General features: G+C 39.5%; 1 protein-coding gene across 4 annotated transcripts in view; it reads left to right on the top strand.

Annotated features, from left to right (window-relative positions):
* Positions 1-15,428, top strand: part of PRKAG2 (protein kinase AMP-activated non-catalytic subunit gamma 2) — a 207,962-nt gene that overhangs the window by 168,579 nt on the left and 23,955 nt on the right. For all 4 annotated transcript variants that reach the window (XM_027727847.2, XM_039380758.1, XM_027727848.2 and 1 more), the window contains one exon: positions 9,840-9,949. In XM_027727847.2, the coding sequence (XP_027583648.1) occupies positions 9,840-9,949 (110 nt within the window). The remainder of the gene's footprint in view (positions 1-9,839; positions 9,950-15,428) is intronic.

Raw genomic sequence — 15,428 nt, 5'->3', positions numbered from 1 at the left:
TTCAGGTCAACTCTTCTTTATTGTGGTGAAAATCTTAGAAACATTGTTAGGTTGCAGGCTGCAGTCGCTACCTTTATTCGCAAAACCACAGTGATGTAGCTTTTCTCAAAGTACAAATCTAGGAGTGAAGGTTGGTTTAATTGATAGGGAGCTGTTTTAAAAGTATTCAGTTGGACTTCTGATACTGTTTACCGGTTAGTTCCTAAACAAGGCAGCTCTTGCTTGTAAACAAATAAGTTTCTCTGCCTGCCTGGACAAGAAACTTCTGAGTTACTATGATTAGCTCTGGAATGTGAAGTTTCTTAAGCTGCTCTTCACTTTATTTTTGTCTCAAATCTCGCAATAATCATTTGCTTATCCACACTGACAGTGGAGAGATACAGTAAAATAGAAGTGTTAACTCCTCAGTCCATTTACTTACTAATGCCAATGATGAGAAACAAAATGCACTGCAGGATTTTGAAGTGTGCTATGAATATAGGGAAGGTTACAACACGATCTGGATCTTTCATTGTTTCAAACAGCTGCTTTTATCAGTTTTCTCTTGCAAGTCTTACCTACTAGTGAAGTTTGAAGAAATGTGGATATTTAATCCTCAAAACCAGAAGAATGAATCTTTTGAAGTATTGTCAGGAACTAATAACCTTTTTTGTTCTTCACTAAAGCAGGATGTGCTTTTGTAGACAATTGCCTCATTCCATGTTTAGGACCTTTAAGGAAGGAGATTGTACAATGTCCTAAGGTTGCTTTGTTCTGTCTAACCAGCTTCTGGAATGTGTTAATAGCTCTCTAACAGCTGTGGTGGTTTGTTTGCCTATTATTTTGTTTAAGCAAACTACCTTTTCTTCTCTACTTCTGCTATAGCAAATCAAGTTAATAATGGGGTACTTCTTTCTCAGTAGTGGCAATATTTAGTCACTCCCATAATTTGCACTCTTCCAATTGGGTGTTTCTTTCAGATTTTGGTACTTCCTGAAAAATTGCATTAACTCCAAACCACTTATAAATTCAGTTTGAAGATACTGCAAAGTTTAAAGTCCTGCAACCATTTCTAACTCTTGCTGCAGAGTCTTTGAAGCAGAGTTTTGAAGATCACTAAGGACAATGTTAAATAAAGTGAAGCCCCTAAGACTCTCTTGCAATGTAAACTATCAAACTACCTGTAAAACACTTCCAGAGTGACCTGTGGAAACAGTGAAGTCCTGCAGTGTGAACTCGCCTGCCATTCTGCACTGCCTGATTTGCATAAGATAGACCTTGCAAATGTTCCAACTTGGAGAAGACTTTGAACTGGGGTTCATGTCTTTTTAAAAACACACAGTTTTTTTAAAAACATCCAGTCTTGCAAACCCGCTGAAAAAAAAGACATATTAGTTTTGCTGCAGCTGGGATTGCTTGCTAGGCAGTTTCTGTGTGGTGATTCTACTCTGTCTTTTCCACATGTGGTAGTATCCATGCTTGCTTTGGAATCAGTGACTCAGGCAGTGTGATTTTTTTTATTTTTATTTTTACTTTGTGTCTGCCGTCTTTCTTTCATCCAGTTGATCATTTTATTCTGAGTAAAAACTGATTAAACTGAACTGTTCTTGACACAGCCTTGGATTTCTTCTTTGCTTTTGATGAGCTGCCTTTGTAGATGCTTACAAATACACTGGTTTTAATAACTGGCTTCAATACACACCTGAGAATTCTGACTGGTTTTGAATTTGTTTGGCTTCCCTGTAGACTGGTACTATATCTTCTTCATGAACCTGCAGTGTTCAGGAATGGTGGCTTTTAAGGGAAGTCACTCCTGTTTACACACACAATAACCTGCTGTCTCTGCATGAAGCAACTCCTTGTGACAGGGGGAGAAAACATCTCAATTACCCTAATGATCTAAAGTGACTGAACAGTTGCACAGACTCTAGAATTCAAAAGAACATATAAAAATATGTGCAAAACAAAAGTGTAGATGCATGCAATTCTGAATATTATGTTGGAAGGTGTCCTAAGGAATTATGATTATAATTCTTTAAATGTTTAAAGATGTATTGTGGTTTCTTTTAGCTTGTTATGAGAAGGATTAACCTTTTTCAGAAGACTCGAGCAACAAGACGGTGTGCTTTTACTTCTCTGTTCAGTTATTTATCTGTTAATGTACCTATTCTCCCCTCTTATTTTTTGTGCCTCTAGACCCTGTTCCTGTTTGTAGGATGAGGAGCAGTGAGCAAGGCAGAGCTCACTTACTCTGATGTTGGCCCTGTGTGCTCACACTTTTTTTTTTTAAGGCCCTTTTCTTTGGCCACATCATGTATTCATGCTACAATATGTAATTGAATTAATCCTGTATCACTGAAGAAGCTTCTGATACTCATCTCTAGATACACTTCCTATCACTTATTTGTATCAGAGTTTCTTACATCCATAAACTTGCTGTGATCTTTATTTATCTGCCAGCTCATGCATTCCTTTAGATCGGGGTGGGAAATGTTCAATGTGCAACATCCATATCGTGTAGCCTGTGGCTGCATGAATAATGCTGCTGTGTAACTTTAATGTGTGGTCTGCCAGGATGTTTTAAAGCTCTTTGCAGCTTCACAGAAAGAAAAATAAAGTCGTATCTCTGTCACTGCATCCTCTCTTCCTGTTCCTTGCATTTGAAATCCTTCCAGACAGTGATAGAGTTGTCAACTCCTATCACTGTCATCATATTATTTCCCATATATTGGACTGTTTTTCCTGCATAAGATTTGAATTAATCCTTTGCTAGTCTTGGTTTCCATCTCTGCAGCAAAATTTTGTCGAGCACATTTTAAAACTATTGGGGTTGTCCTGTGCAGCACCAGGCATTGGACTTTGATCCTTGTGGGTCCCTTCTAACTCAGGATATTCCAGGGTTCTGTGATTTTATCTCCTGCCACTTGGAGCAGGAATCCTTGTAACCATCTCTTCCTGCTTTTTCTGTCTTTTTTTTTTTTTTTACCACTCAGTCTTACCCTGTGACTGATTACATGGATGGTTGTTTTGATGGTGTTTTGTTTTGTTTTGTTTTTTTTTCTCTGAGAAAAGTTTCCCCATGAATAAACAGAAATCAAATGGTACAGTACAACATCACTTCTTTTTTTCTGTGCTTACCCTTCTTAAACTATGTTAGTATTCCTCTCCTACCAAGTCTGACATTGATTCAGCTTCTGCTGTCTGGTTTCTTGTCCACTGTTTTCAGTGTTCTTGGCTCTTTAGCAGACAGCTCAGCAGACTGAACAGTCATGCCCTATTACTGCATTATTCTGGGACAAAATTGCAGTCTCTTGTTCTCTCCCAGTCCCTCGGTTCCCATGCTTTTCACAGGATGTACCATGTACATTTCAATTTGTGTATCATTCAAACCTACCCCAAAACCTACCAAATTAGATATTTGTCTTATGGGAGGTAGGTTGAAGTAAAGCTGTTGCTTGAGATCACAATAACATGCTGTAAACAGCAAGTACTGGATTCCTCTCGGAATCTGTTCCTGTCTGTCCCTTTGCTGACGAATCCCTGATGAAGTCCTACCTGAACATTTGATTCCAAGAACATTGTTCTTGAAACCCTACTTCATTCAGATGACTCTATTTCCCTTAAAAGTCGTGTTTCAGGACCTGTTGGTGAGGAATAGTTGGTGGTTCTTGCTCAGTAGTGTCACTGTTGCTCTGGGAGAGGATTAAGGCCTGGGGATGTACCCACTGGGGATGTTTTTTTCAGACCTGTTAGAAGTGATGTGTTAATGACCTGCAGTAGAAGTCCTAACATCTCCTGCATTGTGAAAGCTGTGGGAGAGGTTATCCAGGATATTAAGGAACTCCTTCAGTAAGTTCAGACTGGGAGTGATCAGAAACTTTATAGCCAGTTTTGGTGGCAACTTTCAGATAAAATGACAGGCAGAAGAACAATTTACGAGGTTAATGGTGTCTTTTACCTTTTGCATTCTCTGCCAAAAGTTATCTATAACAGGAGAGAGAGAGGGTAACTTGTGCTGGCTTATTGAAGTGATTGCTCACCCTTTGGCATAGCTGAACTGGGATAATGGCTGGCTGCCACACCAGGGATGCTGTCCTTGGTCTGCATAGCTTTTAGTGTAAGGAAGGGGCAGGAATAATCTGCTTGCCACATGGCTGGATATGGGAGCTGAATAGCCCTAAAACTGACAGTATGAGGAAGCTGATAATTTGTGACAAATTCAGCTTTTCCAGCCAAGTTGTGGAACAGTTCTGTATAAATTCAGAAGCAGTGGGAGGGAGGGAGTGGATTGACCCAGCCAGTGCAAAGGGGTCAGTGGCTGCTGCTTGTGCTGCTGTGGAGCCACATCTTTAGACCTGGCCTTCGAAAAGGTGACGCTATTCTGTGTTTGCTGACAAAGGAATGTTGGCTTGGGATGGGAAAAATTTATTTTTTAATTTGCAGCTTAAGCCAGATGTGCATGAACAACTCTCTAATTTCTGTTTTCACTGTGATATGTCCTTGCCTAAGTTGCTTTTATTTCTATGTTAAGAAAATACTTAATTATTTTGCTTAAGTGATATAAGAGAGAATAGTATACAGGTGTATATATAACACCTTTTAGTATAGTCTACCAGTATAATTATACCAATAAACTTCACTAAATGTATTGCTGTTGGATCAGTTCTATAATAAAAAATCTTTGGTCTCTAATATTTTAATTCTCTGACACCTGAAATATAATATCCAACATATTACATGACTTTTAAAATAGGAATGTGGCTTGGAGTAACCTGAAATGCAGATATGTATATGTGCAGTAACAGAAAATAAAATTGTTTTTTCCAGTAGCTAGTTTATTTACTACAAGTGAGAATATCACAAAAATACATGTCTACTCCCTCACTTCCTTTTATCCACCATCAGACCTGGCCCAGGGGAGATGCTTATGTTAATAGTAGTCAAGGTGAAGAGGGGTGCTGAGAGTGCTTAGCTCAGCTCCTGCTGCTGTAAGGAAACTCTAAGCTTTTAAAGTTGCACAGTTTCCATTGAAAATCAGGGTGAGTGGTGGAATTACTGTGTATATATGTGGTTTCTGTCCTCCTCCAGGTTGTTCAGCAGACTGGGCACTTATCTGACTGTATTTTTACATACTGTTATCCACTGATTTTTGTCCCTGCTTTTTCAAGGGCTTTTAAAACTCAGCAGTTAATTTTATAGTACGCTTAGGAAAGTCAGTTGTTTAGGTTGATATAAAGGGCCTGTGTTCTTCAAATGATTGAGGATTACTAGAGGTCCCAGCTCTCAATCTAACCATGAGAGCAGGGGTGCTGTGGAGAGCTGCAGCAGCTTGATTGTGGTCTGCAGTGGAATTAACACTTTAAAGCTGATGAAAACGGTCTCTGTGGAACCCCGTGTCTTCCTTTCAAACACTCCTGGAACCAAAGACTAAACTTGAAATGTGACTGGATATCGGGAGCATAATATAGCTAAAATATAAAATATAATAGGAAAGGTCATGATTTGGTGTTGTCGAAATCAGGAAGCATGCGTGGCCCAGGATCTTGTTGTTGGGCCAGCTCAGTAAGAAAGAATACAGCACAGAAAGGCAGCCTGTGGTTTGCAGTAGACATATCTGAGGAACTTTCTATAGGTTTTTATGTTGGCCATATGGTATTATGTTCCTCTTTTCCATCTGCAGACACTTCTTTTTTTTTTTTTTTTTTCTCTTCTTTTTTCTTCTTTTGAAGGCCTTGAGATTCTAAAGGGGAAAGCTACAATAGAAAAGCACCCTGCATGGTGGCAAAGGTATGAGTGGAACTGAAGGCATCTATTCAGTAGATCTCTGAGGAAATGGCTTCAGTAATGCTGCAGAAGCTTCCCTGCCATTTATGAGTATTCAGATGGTAGTTCTACCGTAGAGCTCTCTAAATAGACAATTATACTTTGTACTGAGTCCTACTGCAATCTGAGTCAGTATTGCTGAATAATTCATCTGTTAAAAAAAAAAAAAAGAGCTGTGATGCTTTTGCAAATAATATTTACTGGCTGAAACGAAAAATTAAAGCATGTCTTTTAATGAAGTGTGGGAGAAAGGAAGAGAGTAAAAATCATTTGATCTTTAGTGAATAAGATTGGGGAGCAGAAATACAAATAGGTTGATATTCTGATCTTTAGAGGAACTCTAGCAGTAGGAACAAAATAAAATGCTTATGTAGAGAATTTATTCTGTTAAAGCCTGTATGACAAGGTGCTCAACTTCAAGTGTTAAAAGTCTTGTAACCTTTCTGGTGACTTCTGTTTGTACTCTGTTAAAATTGCAGAGAACAGCACTGGGGATTTGGATATTTTTGTCTTCACTTGTGACTTGGGGATAGGGAGAATGTCCACTTGCAAAGCAACTTTCAGATGAATCTTCAAGAAATAACCTTTCATGAGCGAGCACCCCCATGGAAATACACATTCAACTGCTTATCAGTGGATTCTTCTCCTCCTCCCCGATCCTGCTGTAGATTGAGATGCCTCCTGCTGGGGATCTGCTCTGTGAGCCAGCTGACCTCCAGATCATGAGCTGTGGAAAGCTGAGGTTGGGCTGGAGGCAGTTCTGTGTTTGTATCTCCTGCGTGTTGGACAACTGATCTTGTCTGCGGATCAGAGGTGACATGCAGAGACTGAGGGAGGTTTTAAGTCGAGCTAAAAGGCATCTGTCCTTGTCCATCCAAAGGGAGTGCTGCTTTGCAGGTACTGGATGAGTCTGCAGAAGCTTAATAGTAGCCAGGAAGGATGAGCATTTATCAGAAAAATAGCTGAGACTGGGACTATAAAATAAACAGGTAATAAAGTAGAAACATCCTCATGGAGATGTGGGTGCTCAATTTGGTTATTTATATTTGCAGGACAGTGGTGGCTGGATACAACCAAAAGCAGTAAGTTTGTCCTCTGAAAGGGGAGAGAAACTGTACAGAAGATTGTGCCCCTATTGTGATTATACCCTTATTATCCAGTTGTGCTGTGCAGGAGAGATGGGTGTGAGTGCCTCCCTGGGATGTGCTGAGCCTTCTGTTTGGGAGGCCTTTTCTCTACTGAGCAGCTGTTGTTGCACATGATGCACACACAGCACCCATACAAAGAATTAGGCTGCAGCAGCTGTTTAGATCCCAGGTATCTGAAGGTGCTAGAAGGTCTTAAATATCCTTTCCAAGAGACACTTGATGGACTTGTGAAAGACTTGACAGTTAAATCAGTGCTGCTTATCTTTTGCATCTTTAGTTAGTAACTAATAAAGCGGTGCATTATACTTATTTATAGTATAAGGATCTTCTGTAGAAATAAACCTCAGGTCCAGCTGGACAATTGGATCCTTGTTCAGATCCTGCTAGAGTTAGCAGTGCTCACAGATGGTTATCTCTTATGCTTCTGAATTTTTTAATTTTAACTTTCCAGCTACAGTTAAAGGGGAACAGTTGCTTTGTGGTATCTCCTCGGAGTTGGAAGACAGCGTAGGGTGAGATAGCACTTCACTAATCCGTGAATGTGGAGTGGATGAGGATTGTTGAGGTCCAGCTGAAGTTGTGTTTGGAGCGTGGGAATGTTTGGTAAGTGAGAGGAGGGTTTTTTAGGCCCACCTTCACTGTGCTGGTCAATATGGAGTTCCCGACTGTGGCTGCCATTAACATCATTAATTTAAATTATTAAATTATTCTGCCCTTGTTATTGTGATACATTAAATTTTCAAAATTAAAGGTAAGTTGACAAGAGCCTACTGAGCCATGATATACTCTGCTAAGAGGGTAATTTTTTTCAACTCAAAATAATTGGCTGTTTTGTAGTTTATAGAATCATTGAATCTTTTAGGTTGGGAAGGACCTCTAATTTGAGTCCAACTGTTATCCCATAACCATCATGTTCACCATTCAGTGTCCCTAAGTGCCACATCCACACATCTTTTTGAACACTTCCAGGGATGGTTATTTCACTATTTTGATGGAATAGTAGGTGGTGTCTACTATTTGAGGTATTCCTATGCTTGTTTCTACCTGTAGTATCTTAATTGTATACAAAGTTGAGATTAAAGTATATAAGGACTCTGACACTGCACAGAGGGACTGCACTTATGGTTGTAGAAGCAACCATAACTTTATAAAGTCCAGACTTCTTGGTCTGTTATTTAAATGTTCTTATAATATTGTTTCTATTGATTAATATCTCATTCCCTCCCTGCTTATAGTTCGGGTATTTAAAAACAACCAAGCTAAACAACAAAAACACAAACAAACAAAACCCCTTCTAACAACTCTATTGCAGGATCATTACATTAATTTCATGGAGACAGTAGCTGTTTATGGTATTGCAGAACTTAGAGGATGATAGATGTTAGCATATTATCAAGTTAGATAAAGATTTCTCTGTCCCAAACTACTTTTTTTACCTCTTCCGTACATGCCGTGGATGAGTCAGTGCCAGTTCCCCTTTGGGATCACCTCATAAAGGTGGCTTCCTACAGCCTTGTCCAAGTCTGTCTGCCTGGTCCTTTCCCTATCAATCTCCTCACGTGGTTTCCCAATCTCCTCTCAGTTTTTCCGAGTTCCTGCTATTTCCACTTCTGATCTTGAGTTCTGTAGGAACACAGTGTCCAACTGGGAAAAAGCAGAAGAAAAAAAGAAAATAATTTGCTGGATTTGTCTTTTGTATTCCTATATAACTTCTATTTCACGTTGCTTCTTTCAGCAGGGAAAAGGGGTTTATTTATATCTTTACATATTTATTTAAAGAGTAATGAGAGTTGGAGATGAAGGACTTCCATAGTATATAGAAGAGGCTGTCTGAATCCTGGAGCAGCCACTTGCAGGGGAGATCCAGCTTTGCTTCCATAAACTTGGACTAAAAAGTGTGTGCTGAACCACTCTGGAAATGATAAATAATTTATAGAGCTGGATGACTGGTTTTGAGTAAATCTAGCAAATTAGAATTTTGAGTTTTTATCTCTCTAATTTGAATTTCGTCAATGCTCAGTAGGTATTTCAAGGGGTTTTTTGTTTATTTTCTTTTTCATCCACTCTTCAAAAATTTAACATATGACTAAGTTTCTGTTCATTATTACAGGGTCTAAAGGGTACACCTCTGATGGAGGGGTTAACCTTGACCATGTTCTGGGTACCTGCTGTAAAGAATGGAGGGTCAAACTGCTTTAAAAAAGTTCACGTACCTGAGCAGATCAGGGGATTGTATCATGTGCATCTGAACTCTGACAAATGCAAATTTGAGGTAATATGGACTGGATTGCATGTCCTTGCTGCAGAAATGTCCCCCTAAAACCACTCCAGCCACATGGATCCTGTTTTTATGAGCAAAGTGTTGGATTCATGATGCTGTACATGAAGTAGTCTGAAGAGAATGGAACTGATAATAGAACTTGCCTGCTGCTTCTTGAGAAAATACAAAATTACTGTGTGAAAACTGGACCAGGCAGAGACGAGATTCAAGAAATATTAGTTTAAGGAGCTTAAGCTGATCAAGCCCAACACTACTTAAGTTTCAAACTGTCTTCCTTTTGTACATAACAAGAGTTCAGATGCATATTCCAGTGGTTTGCTGTTGGAAAAAAAAAATTATAACTCTTCAGTACAGAAGTCCTTCCTCATCAAAGAACAGTGCATTTTGGTTTTGTTCCATTTAATCTGAAAGATGAGTCTGAAATGCAAAGTGCAAACCTGTGACTGTCTGCCCGTATCTGAAAGTGTGAATTTGAGTTTTGCTTTAGGGTTGTTCTGCAGTGGTGTCCAGTTGATTTGGCATGTTTGTTACTACTTCTTTTTGTTGTTTTTATTTTTATTTTTTTTTTAAGTTACTTAAATAAAACAACAAAATGTTTTTACTTGCAGCACTTGAAGAATCGGAAAGTGACATTTATGTGCGATTCATGAGGTCACACAAGTGTTATGACATTGTTCCAACAAGCTCTAAGCTCGTTGTTTTCGACACTACGCTACAAGTGAGTATCCTCCTTTCAGTCTGCCTTTGCTTGCAGTTCTTTTTTTTTTTCTAGATGTTTCCTGAGTGTTAAATGAAATTTGATCTCCTGCAGAGAAAGTCTCCCATAGTGCTGTGCTTTGACTGTACAAAACCATATTGTTTCAACTGTATCTTTCATGTTATGCTAGAGGAGGAGTCAGGGAGGTCTTCCCAGCAGAACAGAAAGGATGTAAATTGCTTTGCAGTTGGAATCTTTCTTAAAAAAAATGTCAGATGAGCCCAAACTTATATTGGCTTCTTCATGGCCATCAGAATTTACATAAGGACGCTTGATGTAAGATCCCTGTGCAACAGCTGAAGTGTACCCAGGTGTTATGAGCCTGTTCCTGCTATATTAATAAAGACTATTTAGGAGTAAAATGGATGGCTTAATTATGCAAATTACTACATTCTCCAGAAAATTTTTGTTTTCAGTTTCTCATTTTGCATTTAATCAGTAAATCATCTGCTAGACTCTTGGCTCTGTCTGAAGAGTTTGTTTGCCAAAAGAAGGAATTAGCTGCCTGCCATAGAAACAGCCTAATCTGTTCTGCAGTGTGGTAAAAAACTGTGGCTTGCTTTGTTTCTTGGATTTTGCAATGGGTATTTTTTGGCTTTTTGGGTTTTTTTAATGTGTTTTTCCTTCTAAAGATGCTCCAATTCTGACTTAACTAAGCCCATTAAGTAATTTTGGTCTGGAATGTACTGCTCAGACTTCAGCTTTCCACAGTCAGAAGAAACAATGTAACAGATACTCAGTCCCAAAAAATTCACAGATCCATCCTGAGTATCAGATAATCATATATAATGCTGAAGTGAGTGCTAAAAGGTGGAAAACCTACATTGACTTTTTCACTGCCTTAGAGGGGAAAAAGTTCTGCAGTGTTTCTTTTCTTCTACCTGAAAGAGAAAATGACTGTCAACTCTGGAGTAAAGAACTCAGACCTCTTTGACCTGAAAGGTCAAATTTAGGATAGTAGGGTTCACTGTCACTCTTTCAGCCCTTCTTAAAGACTGTTGGCTTCCTTTTGATTCCAAGGGATATTTCTTCTCTCACTATGAGATAATATGTTGGGAGTTGGTACCTGCACTCTCAGCTGTCCGTGGTCACCTGAGTCAAAGGCTTGAGCTTGATCACCATTGAAATTTGAAAGATGGATGTTCTTTATTCAATTAACCAATTAATCTTGAGGCTATTGGGGCAGGTCACCCATTCCTTTTGGATTCTTCAGACCCTTTGATGAATTACATCATGCCAGATACCAGTTTTCACTGCTGGAGCTGTGCTAATACTATTAACATAAAAAAGGAGGAGTCTCATCTCCAGTTGGTGAGGTAACACTTGGGGAAACCATAAAGGAAAAGAGGTAACTTAATGGTAATGGAAGAACTCTCACCAACGTTTGACCAATGTCTTATTTGGCATCCCTAATGATGGTCTTGGATTACGACTGGAGGAGAACAAGGCATGCCTTGGTCTGTGATCCTGGAGTCATATTCTCATGCTTCTCCAGCTATATGAAAGCAGTGGTGGTAGAAGGGAAGTCTGGAGTCATTCATTCAGAGTCTAGTATTCAATAAATGTGGACTAAATCTTGAGTTGGTATTACTGGTGAGGAGCTTTTTTTTTTGTCCTTTAAACTGCATGTTTTGAACTTGGCACCATTACATTGATTCCCAGTTGCATTAGTTTTAATTTATAAAGTCATAATATTGTAAAACATTAATGCCCTTCCTGCATGGGCACTGTCTTCCAACTTAGCAGGTTTTGCTAAGAAAAAATTAAACAGATTGATCTGAATGCTTGCCTGGGCTACACTGCTGGGAGGTCTTTTACATACTTCTCTTCAATATTTCCCTTTAGTTCTTTACCTGGCACCATGTGCCACCACCATTGTCTTCACAACACATTATATTGATTCAACTTGATCAGTGTGGCTGGTGCACAAATGTGTCTGGAATATAAAAAGAGAATAGCTTTTTTTTTTCCTAAGCCAGCTGAATAAGTGGAGAATTAATTTAATAAGGGTAGTCAGATAAAAACTTCTAAACCGTTCTTTGTGTTTTAATCTTTAATGTATAAAATTATGTACTTTCCAGTACTTCAGGACTTTGTATCAGTTCTTATTTTGAAAACACAGTAACAGCTTTGAAACATTCAGTGTCCCATGAATCCTCTCAAATGGATATTTTTCTTTCCTGGATCTGTTTCACCCCTACCCACATCAGTGTTTCTCCTAATTTAAAAACAAATAAACAAAAAACACCCACCAAAAAAAGGCGTGGTCCCTAGAAAAAGTTCTGCAGGGATTTGAATTCAGGTTTTTAATAGTGCTAGAGCTAAAGCAGACTATATAAGGGCTCACCTTCTGCCTCCTTTTGTATAAGCTATAAACAATCAATGGAGGAAGAAAAAAAATGGATCTGGGTTGTGTTCTCGTGGCATCCTGTGAAAGACTCTGGATTTTGGATTTTTATTTGGCTGCAGTATCCCATCTCCCTCTACTGGTCAGCAATCACAGCACACATCCCATGTTTCTACCCTGGAAAATTATTCATGAGGCGCTGTGGAAAGTATTCCAGACCTGTTGTTAGCTATGGGAAAACTGGAGATGTTCACTTTATATAGCGTGGCCCAAGTCACACTGCTGAAGCAACATTGATTCATAAAAGTAAATGTTTAGGCTCGATGTCTATGGGGGAATTAGTGTAAAGATTCATAAGGAATCTTTTGTTAACCCTGACTGAGAGTGGAGATGGTCAGGTGCATTGGAAATACAAAGAAGGCTTTAAATAGCAGAAATAGCAGCTAATGAAGAGCAGGAATGAGCTGACAGTGTGTTCAGACCTGTTATTTGTCAGTCAGAAGGCATGGGGGCCTCAATTCCAGCAGCTACCAAGCCTCTGGCAGCTCCCAGTGCTGTCACAGTGCTCTGGTCCTGTGTGTGCAGAGCAGCCCTGTGCACAGGCCGTGAAAGCCGTGGTGTGGCTCTTGCACTTGTGTTGGGCATCAGCTCAGCTGGTGTGGGAGAGCTGTGCTCCAGCTGGACAATGAGCCCCTTGGCACAAGCATCTGCACTAAATAAATACAGTGTACTGAGCCCTGCTCTGTTCACCTGCCTGAGGCCAACTAACACAGCTCAGTTTGCCTTCTCGTAGTTTCACTTATAGTTCCCCCAAAACAGAGTATCTGCCTCTAGTCTGCCTGTGGTCCCTACCTTGTGCTGAATCCTGGGAAGTGGCAGAAAGTGCTGGCTGGCACAGTTCTCTTGATTTAGACTGACAGTGGACTGTTCTTTCACCCTTTCAGTTTATTCATTTGTATTTGCTCCTCATAAATATTTATAGAATCATATCGTACTTCACTTCAGTGCTGTGGCTTTTCCCTGCCTGTGACCCACGACTGCTCCTTGTTTGTGACAAGCTTCAGCCTTTGGCTTTTCCCAGAGAAGATGCTATCTTTGCTTGACACACATTAAAGACACTTTATAAAGTCTGATCTGACCAGGAAGGGAGTCAAGAGACAATTAGAGGTTGTGAGCTATCCTGTGAAGTTTGGAAATTTTACTCTGTGGATGGTGGGGAAACTGGGCAAGTTGCAACAGTGTGCAACTCAGTGGTTAAACCTTCTCATCTTTTATACGTCTCCCAGGATGAAAATAGTAGGAAAACAAACTCCTCACAGCCCCTTGGAGGGCTTGGGGGATTGTACCCTGAAGGGTTTCTCTGAATGAGCGTTCACTTATTGTTCATCATTATAATTATTCAATAAATGGATCTGAGGTATCTTTGTAATAGGCTCCAGGAAATAACTGAGCTAAGTGCAGATTTACTGGTGGCCAGCTTGTGTCTTCAGCACAGCATTTGAGCACTGTACAAGTGTTGCTGCATTTAGTGTGGCAGTGATCTGGGGAAAGAAGGTGACATACATCCAGGTCTGCCTTTATTTTCTGTTTGTTGGGTTTAACCTGCATCAGGTACATACAGTGACACAGCAACCTGATATTACCCTTTGATATTCATGCTTTGAAGGAAAATAATTCCTGTATTAAATTCAAAGGTCAACAAAATACAGCACTTTGTTTACCATCTATCAGTCAGATTACTTTTGACTAACATCACCTACTAATGTGATTTCACTTTTTTCCTTGTTGCTGCATATATTTATTTTCTCTAAAGACCAGTGCATTTCCCCCCCACATCCTGAACTCTGTTTGAATTTTTTAAGGAAATGCCTCTTACCTAGCTTATAGCAATCTCTAAAGCTTAACTCTAAAAGCTTTCTTAAGACCAGATTTCTGTCTGACCTCCAAAGAAATGTATTAATTTGTTGTGGCTTTGCCCAGGCTACATAAAGATGAGAAGGATTAGCTTGTTTTCTAATGCAGAGCAATTAACCCTTCAAGAGGAAGGTAAAAGGTAAGTGTAAGACAGAGGCTTCCCTTCTTCATATCAAGCAGCAATCTGCAGTTCCAGGAATGATCTGATAGTGAATGTAGTGGCTGTGTCTTGTCAAGTTTGCATAAGCTCTCTTAGGGTGAAAAGCTCAGTCTAACCTTTGACGAAATGATATTCTTACTTGTTAAAAGTCAATTTATGTAGCTTTTGCTCACCATGACCTTGCAGCTGTTTATGAAGTATTTGTCCAAGACTTCTTCATAAAATAATAAAAATCAAACAGTAATCAGAATAAGCTTTCAGAATACTAAAGACTCTTTCCTTTTATATCCTGAAGAAATCTTGGACAATTGCGTGACTTGAGGGTTAGATTATTTAACCCTTCTGTTTAATGGAATTACCTAAGTTGCTAATGGACCAGGTGTTGTTATCACCTCTGTAGGATTTTGTCAGTAGCTGTCACGCTAGTAAGAGCTCAAATACTGTTCTACCACAAAACTAAAAAAAAAAGTATTTGGAACAATGCTCTGGAAACTTCTTTAGGGGTTTAACAAGGTGAAAGTAAATATACCTTGTAATTTCTGCAAAGGATTCAATGGATTCCACATTAGAAGAGTGGAAGAGGATTTGTGCTTCTCTCCCATGTGCTGACTCTATTCAGTAAACGGATTTATTATTCTGGTTCTCTCCCGTCCATTCCTGACTGGGGTGTTGCCTCTCTCCAAGGTTATGAGATAAATCAGGTTTCCAGGAGTAATGCTCTAGAATCATTTGCTTCCAGAGACACATAGCAGACTCCAGGTCTGCTGTCACAACAGAGTTCTCACAGCTTTACAAAAGGATTGACTGTCTGTTCCTTAATTGGCTTTGAGGTTTTTCCCTGATGAAGCTGCTACTGTCTGCATTTCTGAGAGTGTGAATACCCCTCCTTGCTTACCCATCCCACAGAACTGTAAGAGAATCATCTAATTTAGCTTCTAACCAGCATGTGGGCTGAGGCAATTGAGCAGCCACATGAAAGCTCCCTTCATTGAGATCAGGCTGGGATCAGCACCATAATA

The sequence above is a fragment of the Pipra filicauda genome, unplaced genomic scaffold, assembly GCF_003945595.2.
Source record: "Pipra filicauda isolate LSUMZ 115617 unplaced genomic scaffold, ASM394559v2 scaffold1_size10287979_pilon, whole genome shotgun sequence".
Taxonomy (NCBI): Eukaryota; Metazoa; Chordata; class Aves; order Passeriformes; family Pipridae; genus Pipra; species Pipra filicauda.
The sequence above is the reverse complement of the archived record's forward strand: the minus strand, read 5'-3'. Positions and strand labels throughout refer to the sequence as shown.